The sequence below is a fragment of the Barbus barbus genome, assembly GCF_936440315.1.
Source record: "Barbus barbus genome assembly, chromosome: 10".
Taxonomy (NCBI): Eukaryota; Metazoa; Chordata; class Actinopteri; order Cypriniformes; family Cyprinidae; genus Barbus; species Barbus barbus.
Window position 1 is genome coordinate 12,922,458 of NC_136738.1, and position 17,404 is coordinate 12,939,861.

The 17,404-nt window shown below is 38.1% G+C and overlaps 1 protein-coding gene across 7 annotated transcripts in view; it reads right to left on the reverse strand.

Annotated features, from left to right (window-relative positions):
- The window catches only part of LOC306875787 (plakophilin-4-like), a 121,804-nt gene that overhangs the window by 67,576 nt on the left and 36,824 nt on the right, over window positions 1-17,404 (reverse strand). For 6 of the 7 annotated variants that reach the window (XR_013784770.1, XM_079426513.1, XM_079426515.1 and 3 more), the window contains one exon: window positions 12,762-12,874. The exons of the other annotated variant lie outside the window; for it this stretch is intronic. Coding sequence is in view for 5 of the 6 variants with exons in the window: in XM_079426513.1 (XP_079282639.1) it covers window positions 12,762-12,874 (113 nt within the window). In the remaining variant the exon portion in view is untranslated. The remainder of the gene's footprint in view (window positions 1-12,761; window positions 12,875-17,404) is intronic. 7 annotated transcript variants of the gene reach the window in all.

Consider the following 17,404-nt stretch of genomic DNA (forward strand, 5'->3'; position numbering starts at 1 on the left):
CTGAAAAATCGCCCAGCCATAGCCCCAGTGTTTGCTTATTTTTACTTTATTTAAATTTTGTGTAATTTATTTATTTTATTTTACATGAAGGTGTTTGATCTCCAGGTTTTATTCATTTTGCTCTTATTCGTTCTGTTTCTTATTCATTTGGTTCTACAACACGTTTTTTTTTTTTACTTTTAAACATTTGTAAGTTTGTTATTTTATATTAGGCTTATAGCATATGGTGTATTCGTTTTGTTAGTAAAAGTCCCATGTTTATTGCAGAAAATTTGTTGTAAGTTATAGATAAGCAATTGACGAGGAATTGCGCTATTGAAAGTAAAAGTAAAATGCGCACGGGCATTTATAAGCTATATAAAAGCGAAGGAAAGTCAGGTGGAAGAGAGGGAAAACTCCAACGCACTTTGTAAAACCAAACAGTATTATGCAACTCGCCGACATTGTGTCTGTGGCCAAAATAAAAATTAATTATGCCTCTGTGCAGCGCACACACGCAGAGCCAGCCATATGACGCAGCCGTGCATTTACCAGGCGACCAATGGCAATGCCCGTTCTAGATGGATTGTAAATTAAACCAATTACATTACCCATTTTCCGAACATATATATAGCTGGACTCGGTCGAGACCAACTAGAACATTTGGCGAGTCCGATGACCAAGTCCGAGTCCAAATACCAACGAGTCCAAGACAAGTCCGAGACGACAGAAAAACGTCTCGAGTCTCTACAGCCCTAATATATATATATATATATTAGGGATGTGCTCTACAACCAGAGCTGGGTAGATTACTTACAAATTGTAATCCGTTACTGATTCCAGATTACATGACAAAAATTGTAGTCAGTAACGTAATCTGTTACTGACTACAATATAATATATGTATGTATTATATTTTTTTTATAACTAAGTTAACACATTAAACATTAAACTAACAGCCCTAATATGTATATACTCTCCCAAAAAAAACTAATGCTAATATATATATATATATATATATATATATATATATATATATATATATATATATATATATATATATATATATATATATATATATATATATATATATATCACTTGATTACTTTATTAAATTTCTGTACCTAAAAAACTAATGCTATAGACCTACCTAACCCCCCCTATAGGTCTATAGCATTAGTTTTTTAGGTACAGAAATTTAATAAAGTAATCAAGTGATATATATATATATATATATATATATATATTAGGGCTGTTAGTTTAATGTTTAATGTGTTAACTTAATTAGTTATAAAAAAAAAAAAATTGCTCGATTAAAATATTTTAACGCAGTTAACGCACTGGCCCCGCCCCCATATCTGTACATCATCTTACATTTCATACAGTTGACTGCTGACAAATTTGATGCAGGGCAAGTCAAGTCAAGTCAAGTCCCCTTTATTTATATAGCGCTTTTAACAATACAGATTGTGTCAAAGCACTTAACAGTATCAAATTGGAGGATAGAGTGTCAGTAATGTATAAAAATAAGATTAAACACTCAATTTTCAGTTAAGACATTTCATTATTGAATTCAGAGATGTCATTGTCTAGATCAGTTTAGTTTAAATAGTATCTGCAAAATCAAATTGACGATAATCACTAGAAATTAAGTGAAAATTAAGCAACAACTCCATAAATTCAGTTATGCCCTAAAATTCAAGATATTGGTGCAAAAATGCCCCTATATGAGTTTTTGTCTCATATTTATATCATGAGATATCACACAAGTAGGGAGAGCAGTAGGCTATTACACTTGCTGATTTTGTCCCGAATATCACAAGTTTAAATGTAATTTTATACAACAGTTCAGTAAATAAGAATTTGATATTTTGTCATATTTTAAACACAATCTTATGTATTTTTGCTCAATTTTGCAAATAATATATTACCTTTAAAGCCACAGCAGAATTGTTGTGCATCTTTCGAGCAACACAGCGGTGTGTATACAGTATGATATGATGCTAGTTTTCTCTTAAAAGATGGCGCCGCTGTGTTCGGACGCCGCCCAGGTCGCTCCGCTAAGATTGTGTTTTTATTTACTTTTTTACTTACTTTTACTTTCTCTTTTTACACATTTCATGTCGGCATTGATCACCTATAACAAAGAAACACTTTTGGACATTGGAAACCGCTACACTAACCTGTTCCAGGACACTTTATCCACGAATCCATCATGGCCTCTGGAGATCCTTCGGAACGCGGAGATGAACATTAACCCCCCGAGCAGACGGATCAAGAAACACCGGGGGAAACGCGCTGGGATTCGAGACAGACTCAGGAAAAGGGCTCACATTCCTCCTCTTCCGAGCATTCTGCTCGCAAATGTCCAATCCTTGGAGAATAAGATGGACGATCTTAGAGCCAGGATTAGTTTCCAACGGGACATAAGGGACTGTAACATCCTGTGTTTGCCAGAAACATGGCTTTCGTCCTCGGTCCTGGACACCGCTGTAATGCAGAGTGATAACTTCTCTGTTTTACGGATGGCAGAATAGCAGAGGCCAGTAAATCCAGGGGTGGAGGAGTGTGTTTCATGATTAACAAGAAATGGTGTGATCCCAGGAATATCTCCATTCTGTTGCGTTCCTGCTTGCCTCATCTGGAACATCTTTCTATTATTTGCCGCCCATTTTATCTGCCCCAGGAGTTTTCATCGACCATAGTTACTGCTGTGTACATTCCACCACAGGCAGACACTGGCTTGGCTTTTTCTAAACTTCACAATGAGCTCAGCGGCTACATTAACAAACATCCTGACGCTGCCTTTATCGTCGCGGGAGACTTTAACAAAGCTAGCCTCAGTCAGGTCATGCCGAACTTTCATCAACATGTATCCTGTCCAACTAGAGAACCAAACACACTGGATCATTGCTCATTTCTAAACTTCAGTTCAAGAATGCCTACAAAGCCCGCTCACTACCGGCTTTTGGCAAATCGGACCATGCCGCCATTTTCCTCACACCGAAATATAAACAAAGGCTCGTTAAGGATCCCCGTGCCACGAACTATCCGTGCTGCGGTTAACACACGCACTGCCGCTTACAATGAGGCTCTTCTGACCGGGAATACGAGCGAGTACAAAGCATCATGCTATGCTCTCCGACACGCAGTAAGAGCCGCCAAACACAAATACAGAGACAGAATGGAGTCTAATTTCCAGCTCAATGACTCTCGATGGATGTGGCAGGCACTGAGGACCATCTGTGCCTTCGGAAACAAATCCTCCGCGGAGGTGAGAGCAGATCCGTTGCTGGCCGACATCTTCTACGGCCACTTCGATTGCAACGGCGATGGCGCGTCAGGAAGCAGCAGGCAGAGCAGCAATAATCCTGTAATCACCGTGTTGGAGGATGAGGTTCGGAGGGTGCTAAAGAAAGTGAACGTAAGGAAAGCAGCCGAAGCTGATGGGATAACCTACCGTGTTCTGAGGTCCTGCGCTGATCAGCTCGCTGGTTTGTTCACTTCTATCTTTATTGAGTCCCTTGCTACCTCCGTGGTTCCCATCTCATTCAAAAAATCTGTCATAATCCCTGTGCCAAAGAACAATAAACCCTCTTGCCTGAATGACTATCGCCCAGTTGCCCTCACATCTATAGTCATGAAGGTTTTTGAGAGACTTGTAAAGAGCCACATTTGCTCCTCCATATCTGATACTTTGGACCCAAACAGATCTACGGACGATGCCATCTCTCACGTCCTCCACTCTTCCCTCACACACTTGGACAGCAACAATGGGAATTATGTAAGCCTGCTATTCATTGACTATAGCTCAGCTTTCAATACTACAGTCCCCATCAAGCTGGCTTCTAAACTCATAGACCTCGGCCTAAACTCCTCACTCTGTGACTGGATTCAAGACTTCCTCACCGGCAGACCTCAAGTGGTGAAAGTTGGCCAGTTCACCTCAAACTCCATCACTCTGAACATAGGAGCCCCACAGGGCTGTGTCCTGAGTCCCCTGCTCTACTCTCTCTAGACGCATGACTGCGTGTCCTCTCACAGCTCCACATCTATTATCAAATTTCGCTGATGACACTGTGGTTCTGGGCCTCATCTCCAACAATAATGAGACCGCATACTTGGATGAGGTAGAGAGACTCACATCATGGTGCCAGGACAACTGTCTCTCTCTGAATGTGAGCAAAACTAAAGAGCTGATCATGGACTTTAGGAAGAGACAGCAGCGGCCCTACACTCCTCTTATGATCAGTGGGAGCCCTGTGGAGAGAGTGAGTAGCTTCAAGTACCTCGGTGTAAACATCTCTGAGAACCTGACTTGGACTACACACATCCAAACACAGGTTAAGAAAGCCAGACAAAGACTGTACCATCTGTTACAGCTGAGGAAATTCAGGGTCTCACCAGCAATCCTGAAAACTTTCTATTCAGGGACCATAGAAAGTGTATTGACTCAGTGCATCTCAGTGTGGTATGGAAACAGCTCCAATCAGGACTGCAAAGCACTACAGAGAGTTGTGTGCTTAGCTGAGTGCATCTCAGGGTCTGCTCTCCCCTCTCTGCAGGACATCTACCTCAAACGCTGCAAAAATAGAGCTGTCAAAATGATCAAGGACTCTAATCACCCTGGTAACATACTATATAATTGCACTGTTTTTTCTACCTCATATTGCTGCTATTTAAACACCCTGTACAACTTTCTTGCACATTCTTTTGCACATTCCTCTTATATTACTATTTAAGTCAACAACATACTGACCTGCACATTTATATTTATATTTTTTTTATCTTATATTTTATTCTATTCTTTTTTTTTTCTACTTTTCTTTTTCTTAATATTTGCATACTATATAATTGCACTGTCCTTGGAGCGGACCTGACTTACATTTCACTGCTGGTTATACTGTGTATAATTGTGTATGTGACGAATAAATATCTTGAATCTTAGTTTCTGAATGAATCCGCGTTTTGAACAAATCGTGTGAATCAATGATTCAAAGACCATTCATAAAGAGAGCCATTTACTGAATTACTGAATGAATCAGCCGTTTGAACGAATCGAATGAATTGACCACCACCTGCTGGCAGATTTAGTTTCTTATTTAGAGTATAATTTAATTAATAATAATAATAAAAATAACAATAATAACAACATTAAAGGGATTGTAAAAAAATAAAATTCTGTCATCATTTACTCTAACATCCCTCATAGGGATGTGCAACAGCAATGAGTACTCGAGTACTCGGCCGTGGCAGCAATGATCCATCATGAAAATGATGATCGTGGAACAAACAAAATCTTACTGGTTATAGCAGCACTTTGGGCGGCACCCTGAGCTCTGATTGTTTAGCTTGCAACAGCATGCGGTTCAAAGTATAGACGTGGTTAGAAGAGAGAAAAGCTTGGCTTTGAAGTCAGGTAGTGATGTCTGGGTTAGCTACATACATATGATTAATCTAATATAGGATGCTTTGGGATATTAACATTTATTTACATGCTGAATGCGCTGCATATTACCAGTGCTTAGTTTTATGCTCAAATGCAATGCGCGATATTGAGTTATTTGAGATGGTCATATTGCTTTTAGATGTTTCAAAATTCAAAAATACTGATCCTATAATAATGCAGCAGAGATTTTTTTCATCATATTTGTTCAACAGTAGGCATAGGCCTACTTCAATTAAAATTGTTTTCGTACTTCGTATGGCTACGAAAACATAGGCGAATGGAGGAATTTATGAATCGCTTGATAATGTAGATGAAAATATAGCACAAATCTGCAATAAACATTAAATGACAAACATTATAATGAGAAGTTTATAGGATATGAAATCTATAGTAAATTCCGTCCTTAACCGTGTTTCAGCGCGTTGCTGAAAGCGCAACACGGCGGGAGCTCTCTCTCACTATAGCGCGTAATTTAAAGTTCACTGGAATTTCATAAACATAGCATTATAATGAAAACTTTATAGGATGTGAAATCTATAGTAAATTCCGTCCTTAACCGTGTTTCAGCACGTTGTTGAAAGCGCAACACGGTGGCAGCTCTCTCTCTCTCGCGCTATAGCGCGTAACAAAGTTCACTGGCATGTGCATCCTTTTGTGCTGATACAAGTTGTAATGTTACGTTTATGTTATGTATCTAAGTTATCTGATTAAAATCATAGGAAGCGTCATAGAACGGGTTTCAGTTTATTGGCATAAAGTCAGCTTCACCTCAGGCAGCTATTCTTTTTTAGATGCTTCTTTTTTTTTAATAAGATTGCTGCATCATAATCATAATCTAACATCTAATCATGTGTTCATGTTTTCATAGACATGTTTTCATGTCATATTTATTTTTAACAATAATTTTCATAACAGTCTTCAGACATTTTCATTATCTCCATTATGGCCATGACCATTAAATTTATAGTTTAATTCATTTAATATTCTCGTTTGGCTCTCAGCGAAGGCGGTCGCATTTTTCTTCCCTCCCTACCCTTATCTCCCCTGCTTGCTCTCTTGTCTTGCCCTTGTCTAACACTCAAGAGACTCTCTCTGCACTATTCTACAAAACCAAAATTATGGATCTGATCAACTGGTCTCTTAACGCAATTGACACCATCTTCTCGACTAGAAGTTTGGGATCGGGAGAACCCAAGTGTCCTGCTGGGACTTTCGCAGCTGGCTACACGATGGACGCATGGGAGAGGTGGCGGGTCGTGTGTCTGGCGGCTCTTTCCGTGGAGGACATTGAAGACATCTACCTATTCGGAACCATGATAACTGGGTTTCTGCTGTTTGGATTAGGTGTTGCCCTGAGTTATCAGAGAATTCAGGAGACGGAACAGCTGTCCAAAACCTCACAAGGCTGCCCGTCATGATTGAAGCAGTTGGCAGAGCGGTCGGCTCTGAGACAGAGACTATTAACCGCAATATGGATTCGATCACGGCTAAGCTCTCGGCTTTGGAAAGGAAAATTGATGGACAAGGAGATCAGAATGGACAATGAGAATAGCTGTGAAATTAGAAGGCAGCTGTTCGCCCAAAGACCAATCAGTCTCATCTCTTTTCGGCTTCCCAAAACAACAGAACAGCTTGGCAAGGTTGCTCTGGAATCTAACTCCCCGGATGAATGCTGCAGGGAGACGCTCTTTCTTCCCTCCCCCCTCAACAAACACCTTGTGATTTGCGGACTGAGACAACTTGTTTGGAGTGCCAGCGCGGCGGATCTCTAGGCACACGAACTTACACATACACACACTCATACGCTCATACATACAGACATTCATTCACCTCCCACTACCCCCATCCAACGCCTTTGCCGCTTCTTCCCGTCAGTCTGATAACGGGTCTGTGTTAGCGCTGTAATGGCTGCAGAAAAAAAAAAACTCTGCGATGTCCTAAGAGTAATGTTGTGGTAATATACTAATATCCTTTCAATTTTTAAGGGTAGTGTACTCCCCAATGGTTTGCGTCAGCACTGGTCAATGCATTTATTTCTATAAAGTGAAGCATCAGCTTCAGCTTTCCCCCTGTCATTTATCCCAGCGTTTACCCCTTACGCCACTAGCTCCGACTTTGCATAGCTCATGACCGCAAGAGAAGATGAGCCCTTTTGAGGGGGAGGGGAGGTTAACATTTTTGATTAAAGATTACGAGGGCACATGAATTAAAAAAAATAAATAATGAAGTGCACGGATAAATTATTTATAATAAACACTACAGTATTCCATTAAAAAATAATTTAATTTTTAAATGAAATAATTTCAATTTTGATTTCATGCTGACTTTAAGGGGACTTGGGTATTTTGAAGACTGTTGGTGACAAAGCTGTTTTGGTTACCAATGACTTTCATTGTATGAACAAACAATACTGACATGTTTCTCAAATTATCTTCTTTTATGTTCCACGGTTTACTTTAGGCCGTTGTAGCCTAAATGTTTGTGTGTAATAATTTTTTTTAAAATTTTTTTCACTTTAAGTTAAAGGGATACTCAACCCCAAAATGAAAATTTTGTCAATATTCACTTACCCCCATGTTGTTCCAAACCCGTAAAAGCTTCGTTCTTCCTCTGAACACAATTTAAGATATTTTGGATGAAAACCGGGAGGCCCACTGACTGCATAGTAAATTACACTGTCAAGGTCCATAAAAGTATGAAAAGCATGGTCAGAATTGTCCATCTGCCATCAGTGGTTCAATCTGAATTTTCTGAAGCTACGAGAATACTTTTTGTACGCAGAGAAAATAAAAATAAAGACATTTATTCAACAATTCGTCTCCTTTCTGTCTCTCTGTGTCAGCGTAGCACCATTTTGAAAAGTATCTGATGGACGCAAAGTGCGTACGCTATTGTTTGTCATCAGTAACGCATCATGGATACGTATTGCACGTTTGTTTACGCTGATTTGAACGGAAACAGCGTATCCATGCGTTATTGATGACAGAGAATAGCGTACACACTTTGCATCCATACACATAGCCAGACTTTTTTGCAATTGATGTTTTGAAAATTGAAAATCTTTCGTCATTTAAAATAAAATTCAATATTTTTATGTGAGAGATTAATATTTTATTTTAACATAACTTTTTGTACCGAAACCAATATCTTGTGCATTAAAAATGTCTCAATGTAGATTTTGGTGTGCTTAATAGGTATACCCTAATTCTTGATATCAGGAATTGGATTTCTACTAGTAACAATGGCTATTTTTGATATCAGCAATTACATTTTCACTAGTAACAATGTTAATTCTTGATATCAACAATTCAATTTTCACTAGTTAAAATGCTAATTCTTGATATCAAGAATTCAATTTCAACTAGTAACAATGGCAATTCTTGATATCTGTAATTGTATTTTCACTAGTTAAATGCCACCATAAGATGCCATTCAGATTTAATTGTTATCAAGAATTAATTTCTTACTAGTTGAAATTACAATTTCACATATCAGAAATACAATTCTTACTAGTAAAAACCTTTATTGATATCAGTAATCACATGGTTACTAGTACAGACGTCTATTCTTGTAACGTATCTGTTTCTGTTTAGTTTCCTTTCTGCCCATATTTGGTTCTTCCTGTTTTAGTTCGTGTCCTAGTTTTGTTAATTAATGATCATCATCACCTGTGTTTGATTAATTATCTTGTTTCCTCGTTTGCTCCTTTGTTCTCTAGTCCTTATAAGTCCTCAGTTTCCCTTAAGTCTTCGTCTAGTCTTAAAGTTACGTTTTATGCTGTTAACCTTGCGTCAGCTTCTGTTTCATTTAATAAAGTTTAATAAATTTTGTTTTATACTCCTCGTTCTCCTGTCTCCCTGGACAGCAACCGTTACAATTCTTGATATCAACAATTTAATTGTTGATATCTACAATGTAATTGTCACTAGTGACGATGTTCATTTCTGATATCATGAATGTGATTGTTACTAGTAACAAAAGTCATTTTAGATATCAGAAATTACCCTCCCAATTGTTGATATCAGAAATACATTTTCAGATATCAGAAATTAACATTGTCACTAGTGACAATTAAATTGTAGATATCAAGAATTAAATTGTTGATATCAAGAATAGACATCTGTATGGCAAGCCTTTATAACATTTAAAACTTTGTTTTGACTATCCATAAATATAATTTCGGATAGTCACAATTGTAATTCCAGATATCTACATTGCAATTATAACTCGTCGTAATTGGAATTAAGATATCTACAATGTGATTATAACTAGTCATAATATGCGTTGAAGATATCTACAATGTCAGTTGACATTCCAGATATCTACAATTCAATTACGATTAGTCATAATCTTGCATTGACTTCCATTGAAAAATATTTTCAGATATCTTCAAATGAGTTTTGACTAGTCATAATTCCAGTTCAAGATATCTTTAAATATGATTTGCCTAGTCAAAATTATAATTAGAGATATCTCAAATTACAATTTGACTAGTGATAATTCAATTAGAGATATCTTCAAATGAGTTTTGACTAGCCAAAACCCATTTAAAGATATCTGCAATTTAATTATGGATCTCCCAATCAGATTTTTGACTAGGAATAACTTTTTTGAAGATATCTGTATTAAGCTTTGTGACTAGGTGTAATTGCAATGTAGATATCTGGAATTAACAATTTGACTAGTCAAAATTCCTTTCTAGATATCAAAATTTTGCATGCAAATACACCTTTGTTGAGCCCCGCCTTAAACATTTTATTTAACCAATCCTAGCTTGGAAACTGTTGTCATCTGCCATTTTGTCTAAGAGTTGTATAATAAAGGTCCTGCGTCTTTGGGTGATTTTAAACTGTGTATACAGAAGTAATTCAAAAGTATGGAAATAAAAATGTTGCTGGAGCATGTGTAAAAGTGGTAGGCTATACAGAGAGGACTTAAATAAGATTTTGTCCTGTTTTATATCATAGTGTTGAGACGTGTGTGCTGTGCATTAAATTGTGTTAGCCTTTATTTACAAACGAACACACATATAAGAATCATGCCAGCCGTTGCAACATTTGATATAATGTTAAAAGAACAAATAGTGTAATAATAGCCTCAGCTATTTAAACTATCTGCCTACCAACGTGTGATTTAGATAGTGAACAATGAAAGACAATGCTCAATCAGTATCAGTTTCAGTGGCATAGAGGTTAAAGTCCTTGCTTTTTGACGCGATCGACCAGAGTTCAAATCCGCCTTTGACAAACGTTTTTTCTCCCTTTTCAAATCTCATATCGTATCGGAAAGGCATTTCTTTTCAATAAAAATTAAGGAAATAATTCAAAAGTTGAAAATAAATATTGGGTAGGGTTAGGGTAGGTGTACGGAGGGCTTTATATTGTCCCAATGAGGTGGCATCCATTAAAAATTGGAATTAAAATTAAAATTTACACTCAATACGTTATTATTGCGTACTGTTTTATAATGTACTACAATACTGAGGTGCAGATTATTGCCACCATTTGAAATAAGTAGTGTAAATAGCAGAAAATATTGCTATTTTAACAGTGCAAATAGCTATAGATTCTATTTACACTTAGTGCAATTCAGATATCTTAAATTATAATTGTGACTAGTCGAAATTGAATTAGAGGTATCTATAATTACATTTGCGGATGTATGACGCGCTATTGAAGATATCTGTAAAGTAATTACAGATATCTTAAATGGAGTTTTGACTAGTCAAAGTATTTAGAGATATCTCTAATCTGATTTCTTACTAGTGCAATTATAATTGCAGATATCTCTAATTGTCATTGTGACTAGTCAAATTATAATTATGACTCTTTGAATTATAATTATTACTATCCAAAATTATATTTATAGATAGTCAAATCACAGTTTTAAATGTTAAAATGGCTTGCCATACATCTGTAGTAGCAACCACGTGATTACTGATATCAAAAATAAAGGTTTTTACTAGTAAGAATTGTATTTCTGATATGAGAAATTGTAATTTCAACTAAGAAATTAATTATTGATATCAACAATTAAATTTGAATGGCTGCCTATGGTGACATTTAACTAGTGAAAATACAATTACAGATATCAAAAATTGCCATTGTTACTAGTAGAAATGTAATTCCTGATATCAAGATTTAACATTTTAACTAGTAAAAATTGAATTGTTGATATCAAGAACTCATATCCTGAGAATGAATAAGTCAAAACTGCTTGCCATAATTGTAATAATGTAAATTATGTGAAAAATTATGCGATTTTCAAACCACCAAGCATGAGAGCATGTTCTAGTACATCCCCAAAACAAAATCAAGACTTTGAGCATAATATGACCCCTTTAAGATGCTTATGTCTAAGGCTCATTTTGGTATTTACAGGCAACATTTGTTAATACTGATAATAAAACTAAGCACTACAATAATGCAGTAATAGGTGATCAAATGTGCATAAAATATGTAATAATACTGTTAATAATTAATATTAGATCATTATTAACTGAATAATTAATATAACATTTTATCTGCATTTTAGTACACACTATCCTGATTATGGCTCACCGGTGTTTATGTTCTGAGTGAGCTTCACAGATTTGCTAACTAAAACGATCATCAGCTTCAGCACGCGACTAAGAATGAAACGTGACTGCCCACATTGGTCATGTCTTTCTATGCCAGAGCCCTCGCCGTGGTCTTTGACTAGCATTCTCACTGGCCACTTCTGTAAAGCAGCCTTCTCAAAACCTGAACTCAAAACCAAATACAAACACCTGCCAATGGATCACTATCGGTCATAAGCATGAGAGAATTGTGATAGATCAGATTTTTTTCCCCCCATCCCTACCACACAACTGAAGATATTTCTTGTATTTCTGTTGTAATTACAACAAAGCTGCTTGTTTTCAAACTTTTCTTTATTAACAGAAAATAGGAGTGTTGATATTAAATCAATTAACCATGATTCATTCTGTGATTCTAGAGAATTCAAGAACAGTATGTTCAATAAAAACAGTTACAGAGGGGAAAAATAAATTTATTTATTTTGTGTATTTTAGGCATTATAATAATATTCAAGTTGCTTTATTTTACAATATAAAAATGTATTAAAGATTTTTATGTTGCTCTTCTTTTGGCATGATGATTATGTATTAAAATGGAAAGTTGGCCCATATGGCACGGCCACATTTTTAAATCTTTACTACTCTCTCTCTTCCTCTACTTTTTCTGGATATTAAATGAAAAAAAGAGTAATGTAAATGCACACTATCAGTGGTCAGCAGGTTAATGCTGCAGTTGTGTTTTGTGTGTGTGTGTGTGCGTATGTTTGTGTGTACCCGCCACTAGCAGCTCCTGGGGATTCTGAACTCAGTCGGCATCGTTCCAGCTGATTGGCCACAATCTGTCGCTCCACCTCCAATTCCCAAGTCAAACGCTCAAACTGCAGCTCCTAAACACAATACACATACTCAGTCTCTGTCTCTGATGAAGAACAGTATCACGATTGAGCCAGGAGTAAACACACGCACTCCATGTACCATAGTGCAACCCAAAAATGCTTTAAAATCCCCTCAACAAACACTGAAAGCAATCACGTCACGCACCCTAGATTAACTGTAAATTAGTTCTTTCCTGCAGCACTGAGGAGGTAATGCACTGCTCTAAAAGGTGACAACTATAAATTCTCAACACACAGTTAGAGCAGCGCTCTCTAGAGAACAATCTGTTGACATCAGAGACATCAGTTTCACACTCCCACTGTCCCCTGAAAAGGAAAAGCAGACCTGATCCATTAACTCAAACCCTGCCAGCAATCTTTTTAAACAGACCCTGAGTTTCAGTGGGCCTCTGACTCTAGCAAATGTCCAGTATTTTGTATAATAAAACATCTGATAAATGACAATGTAGTAACTCTTCAGAGAGCACAAACAGCAGTGTCATAAAGCGACACTTGGACTACAAACTACAATTCTCAATTCTTAAACCCCAAGAATGATGTGAGTAAAGGGACAGTGACATTACACTTTCCATTCCATTGGGCTTCCATTTATGTGAATGTGGAAGAACAAAAACGCAGGCTTACACAAATTTCAATGCAGGGGTGGGAGATATGGCAAAAACATCACATTGCAATTTATTTTCGGGCAGGATCACAGTCAACAATTTTATCATGATTCTTTTGTTGGTTTTTAGGGCAGCTTTAGGAGTAACCGAGTAGCACAGTATTTAAACAGTATAGTCCTACAAATGACAAAAGACAGAATACAAATGATAAAAGAAAAAAGAATAAGAGACTAGAGCCCTGCACGGGCCTCAAATTTAAGCCCTAGCCCGGCCCTGGCCCGAGACACTCAGGCCCTAGCCCGGGCCACGTCCGACAGCTTATCAGAATTACCGGCCCGAGTCCGACCCGAGCCCGTCTTTTTTTCCTCCTTCTCCTAAAACAGTTTCGGCTATTAAAATAGTTCAGTTTTGTGTGTAATGGCAAAATTATTATATTTTGTTTCGTTTTTTTTTTTTATTAAGTTAATTTAAAAAAACATTTGGAGCATTTTTGTTCGTTAAATAGCCTATAAGTTTTTGGTGTTTTAAAGTAACGACCAAGCAGCCAGCGGCATGAGCTGATCATAGCCTATGTTTGATAAATTTAGCCTTCTCATATCATCACGACTTGCCTAAAATAAAATCTATAGATATACTAAAACAGTTCAAGCATATAACAATGTTTAAACGTTAAACCTGTGCTATAATAATAATGTGCGCTAGCCTATATCTAAGTTTGTGCGGAGAGTAGAAGCTAAAGCGCGCTCAGCAGGACATGGAGGCACCAGCGCAAACACTTCAGTTTATTAGTAAATAATTCAAATATCTCCTTACTATTTCCCACAGACACATTCATGGTTATGTTTGCTGGGGTTTTGCAGCAAGCTTTAGCCTGTTGCGTGCATTTGAACGCAGAACTCTTCAGCTGAAGAGCCGAAGTCACTTGCGCACATTGCTGCTGCGAGACACTAAACACCATCGACCTGCTTCTCAGTCGCGGCAGCACTGTCTCGTGTTGTTTCCACCAGCGCAACAATTTTTTTTCATCACTAATCGATGGATGTCTACAATATAAAAATAAGGAGAAACCCAAAACAGGCCCGAGGCACGGCCCGTGTCTGAACTATGACATGAAAATTGTCCAGAAGCCCGGCCCTAGAGGCGTAAAAAAAGTCAGGGCCCATCGGGCCCGGGCCGAAATGCAGGGCTCTATAAGAGACCATTTAGGTAAGAGGGAGATGACATGACTAAAATCTTGTTTCATTATATACATTATTTTATTTTATTATATCATAAACGGTTATTTTTATTTTCCTTATTTAACCCTCCGCTTCCTTTGTGGGTCACACTTGGTACCTTTGCGGTCAAAAGTGACTGAATGCATAAAAATTTAACTTTTTTTTATTCAGGAAAACGAATCTAATATATTTGTAGGATATCACAGACTGAATCAGAAAAATTTAAGATGCATCAGAACATTGAAACCTGAGAAGCTGAGATTCCAGAAAGAGGGGCCTCAAAGCTGTAACAGGACAACGTCATAAATCGGATTCCTGGCTCCAACTAGTCTGAAGCAAAACTAACCAGCAAGCCTTTTTCACAGAATAGCTTACAACCTTGAGACAAAAGAACACTTATTGATAATTCCAATTCAGGAAGGCGACTGTCAAATTTGTTGCAAGTATTCAAGACTGATGGTCACATGTAAACCTGTGATAGAAAATTATGAGCTACAGACTCTCTTGGGCAGGTCTCCACACACAGAAGACCGACCAAACCAAAATTCCTTTGTCTAAAGAACATGCCTTTGTTCTCCATAGAACTACACAAAGACTTTCTTTTTCATATGCACATAAAATCATCCTAAAAGGACATTTCTATGCAGAACCCCATATTATGTTTGTAACCCACACATTTGACTATCCTTGTTTTAATCACTCATTGTGTATGTCTTGCTTTTAATAAGTATTGAATAGCTTAAGCCTTAAAGGGTAACATTCATGTTTGGTATGTATGAGTTTGAAAATTCATGCTTTAAATGTTTCTTCCAATTAATTCTTTGTCAAATGTATCATAGTCTTGTTATAGAAATCATGTTCAAAAGCATACTTTGCAAGAGCCTGTAAAGTTTGGACCTCTGACTGAACAGATAACGTTGATTTATTGACCTGGTGGAGGAACAGAGCAACACCCCAAGCAAGGACAGTATCTAATTGGTCAAGATGTCCAGATGGGACGGTCTGAAAGCCGAGTTTAAAAAGTCAGGACACCATTAGTCAGTCTCTTACTCTCTTTGTCACCCTTCTCCTCTTCTTGCTCTGGCCCACGTGCCAGCTGCTACCATAATGAGAAGAAAGCCACCTAGTCTCATTACCTCCTTTTATTTTTATTCTTTTACTTTAGTTTCTTTTCTTTCCGTGGAGTTTCGTATTCTAATGTAAGTTTGCTGCAAAGTCCAGCTCCGACTGCACTCTCTTCAAACTTCAACCAGAACAACTCCGCATCCTCATTAAACGCCCAAGACGTCACTTCAAAACTATTGAACTTCCAGCCAATCAGACACTTCGGGGAACCCCCTGTCTGCAACGATGATACACAAAGGAAACCCCTTAACACAGGCAAAGCAAGTAACACCTCCATGTTCTAACTGAATCAGGTGCATTTAATATAAATTTTAGCCTCATTGAGAAACTCAAAGCGAGGGTTAAAGAAGTGATTGATGGTTGTTCAGGTCTATGCAATTGAACATATTGCTGTAAACTTGGGATTTCACATTTCCATTCTCTTAAACTCATCCTTTCCTTACTTTCTCTCTTTCTGCAACGTGTGAATGTGTGAATGCTTGCGTTCATGTGTTAGATTAGTTTATCTTGAAATATTTATATTGAAAAGAGAAGTATCTTGTTTTGTGCTCACAAGTTAATGTCTTAATCTGCCGATCTTGTTACTGTGCTATTTAATAGTGTTTTCACTAGATTTTAATATCCAGTGCAGAGTTTGTTACATGGCTCGTTCAGTGAATCGCCATAACAGTGATTCTGTTCAAATCCCTATAAAATCATACAAGATTCCCTTTGAGCTAAATTAAACTATTTCTTTAAATTACATATTAATATTACTTTTATTACTGTCACGGTGTACACACGAGGGAGGAACAAGGAACACGCATACGAGGATGTAAACTCAAATAATACTTTACTTAAAGGTCAGGGCAGGACAAGGCAAGGCAGACACAGACATCAAACACCGGGAAGTAACGAGTAGACCAGACAAAATGGCACAACACAGACAGGACTATAAATACACAGGTAAATTAACAGACACGGCTGGACAAGGATAAACTACTAATGACATGAAACGAGAACAGGAAACAAACCAAATATGGGCACAAGAGGCAGGAACACATGACACACACACAACAGTTCTCTTACATTACTCCCCCCTCCCGAAAGGCTCGTCCCGAGCCTTAACAGTTCCATCGGGGAGGGGGGGTGGGCGCTCTGGAGGCCTCTCAGGACAGACACGGACCGGAACACAGGACAGGGACCTCCAGAGCGATACAGACAGACGGAGACATCGGAGAGCTGGACGAGACCAGCGGAGACACAGGAGAGCTGGACGAGACCAGCGGAGACACAGCGGAGCTGGACGAGACCAGCAGAGACACATGAGAGCTGGACGAGACCAGCGGAGACCCAGGAGAGCTGGACGAGACCAGCGGAGACCCAGGAGAGGTGACCATGGCGGTGCAGGGAGCACAGAAGGCCAAGGCAGATGGTCTACGGAGCCTTGGCCTCGGACCCCTCTCGGCCCGGCCCCTACAGCCGGAACCCTACTACCCCCCCCCAAAAATTTCCCTGGGGGCGTGGGGGTATCAGGAGCCCTCCGGGGCTAGACACAAGTTAAAAAGTCCTCGGTTACTGGTCAATACGGCGGC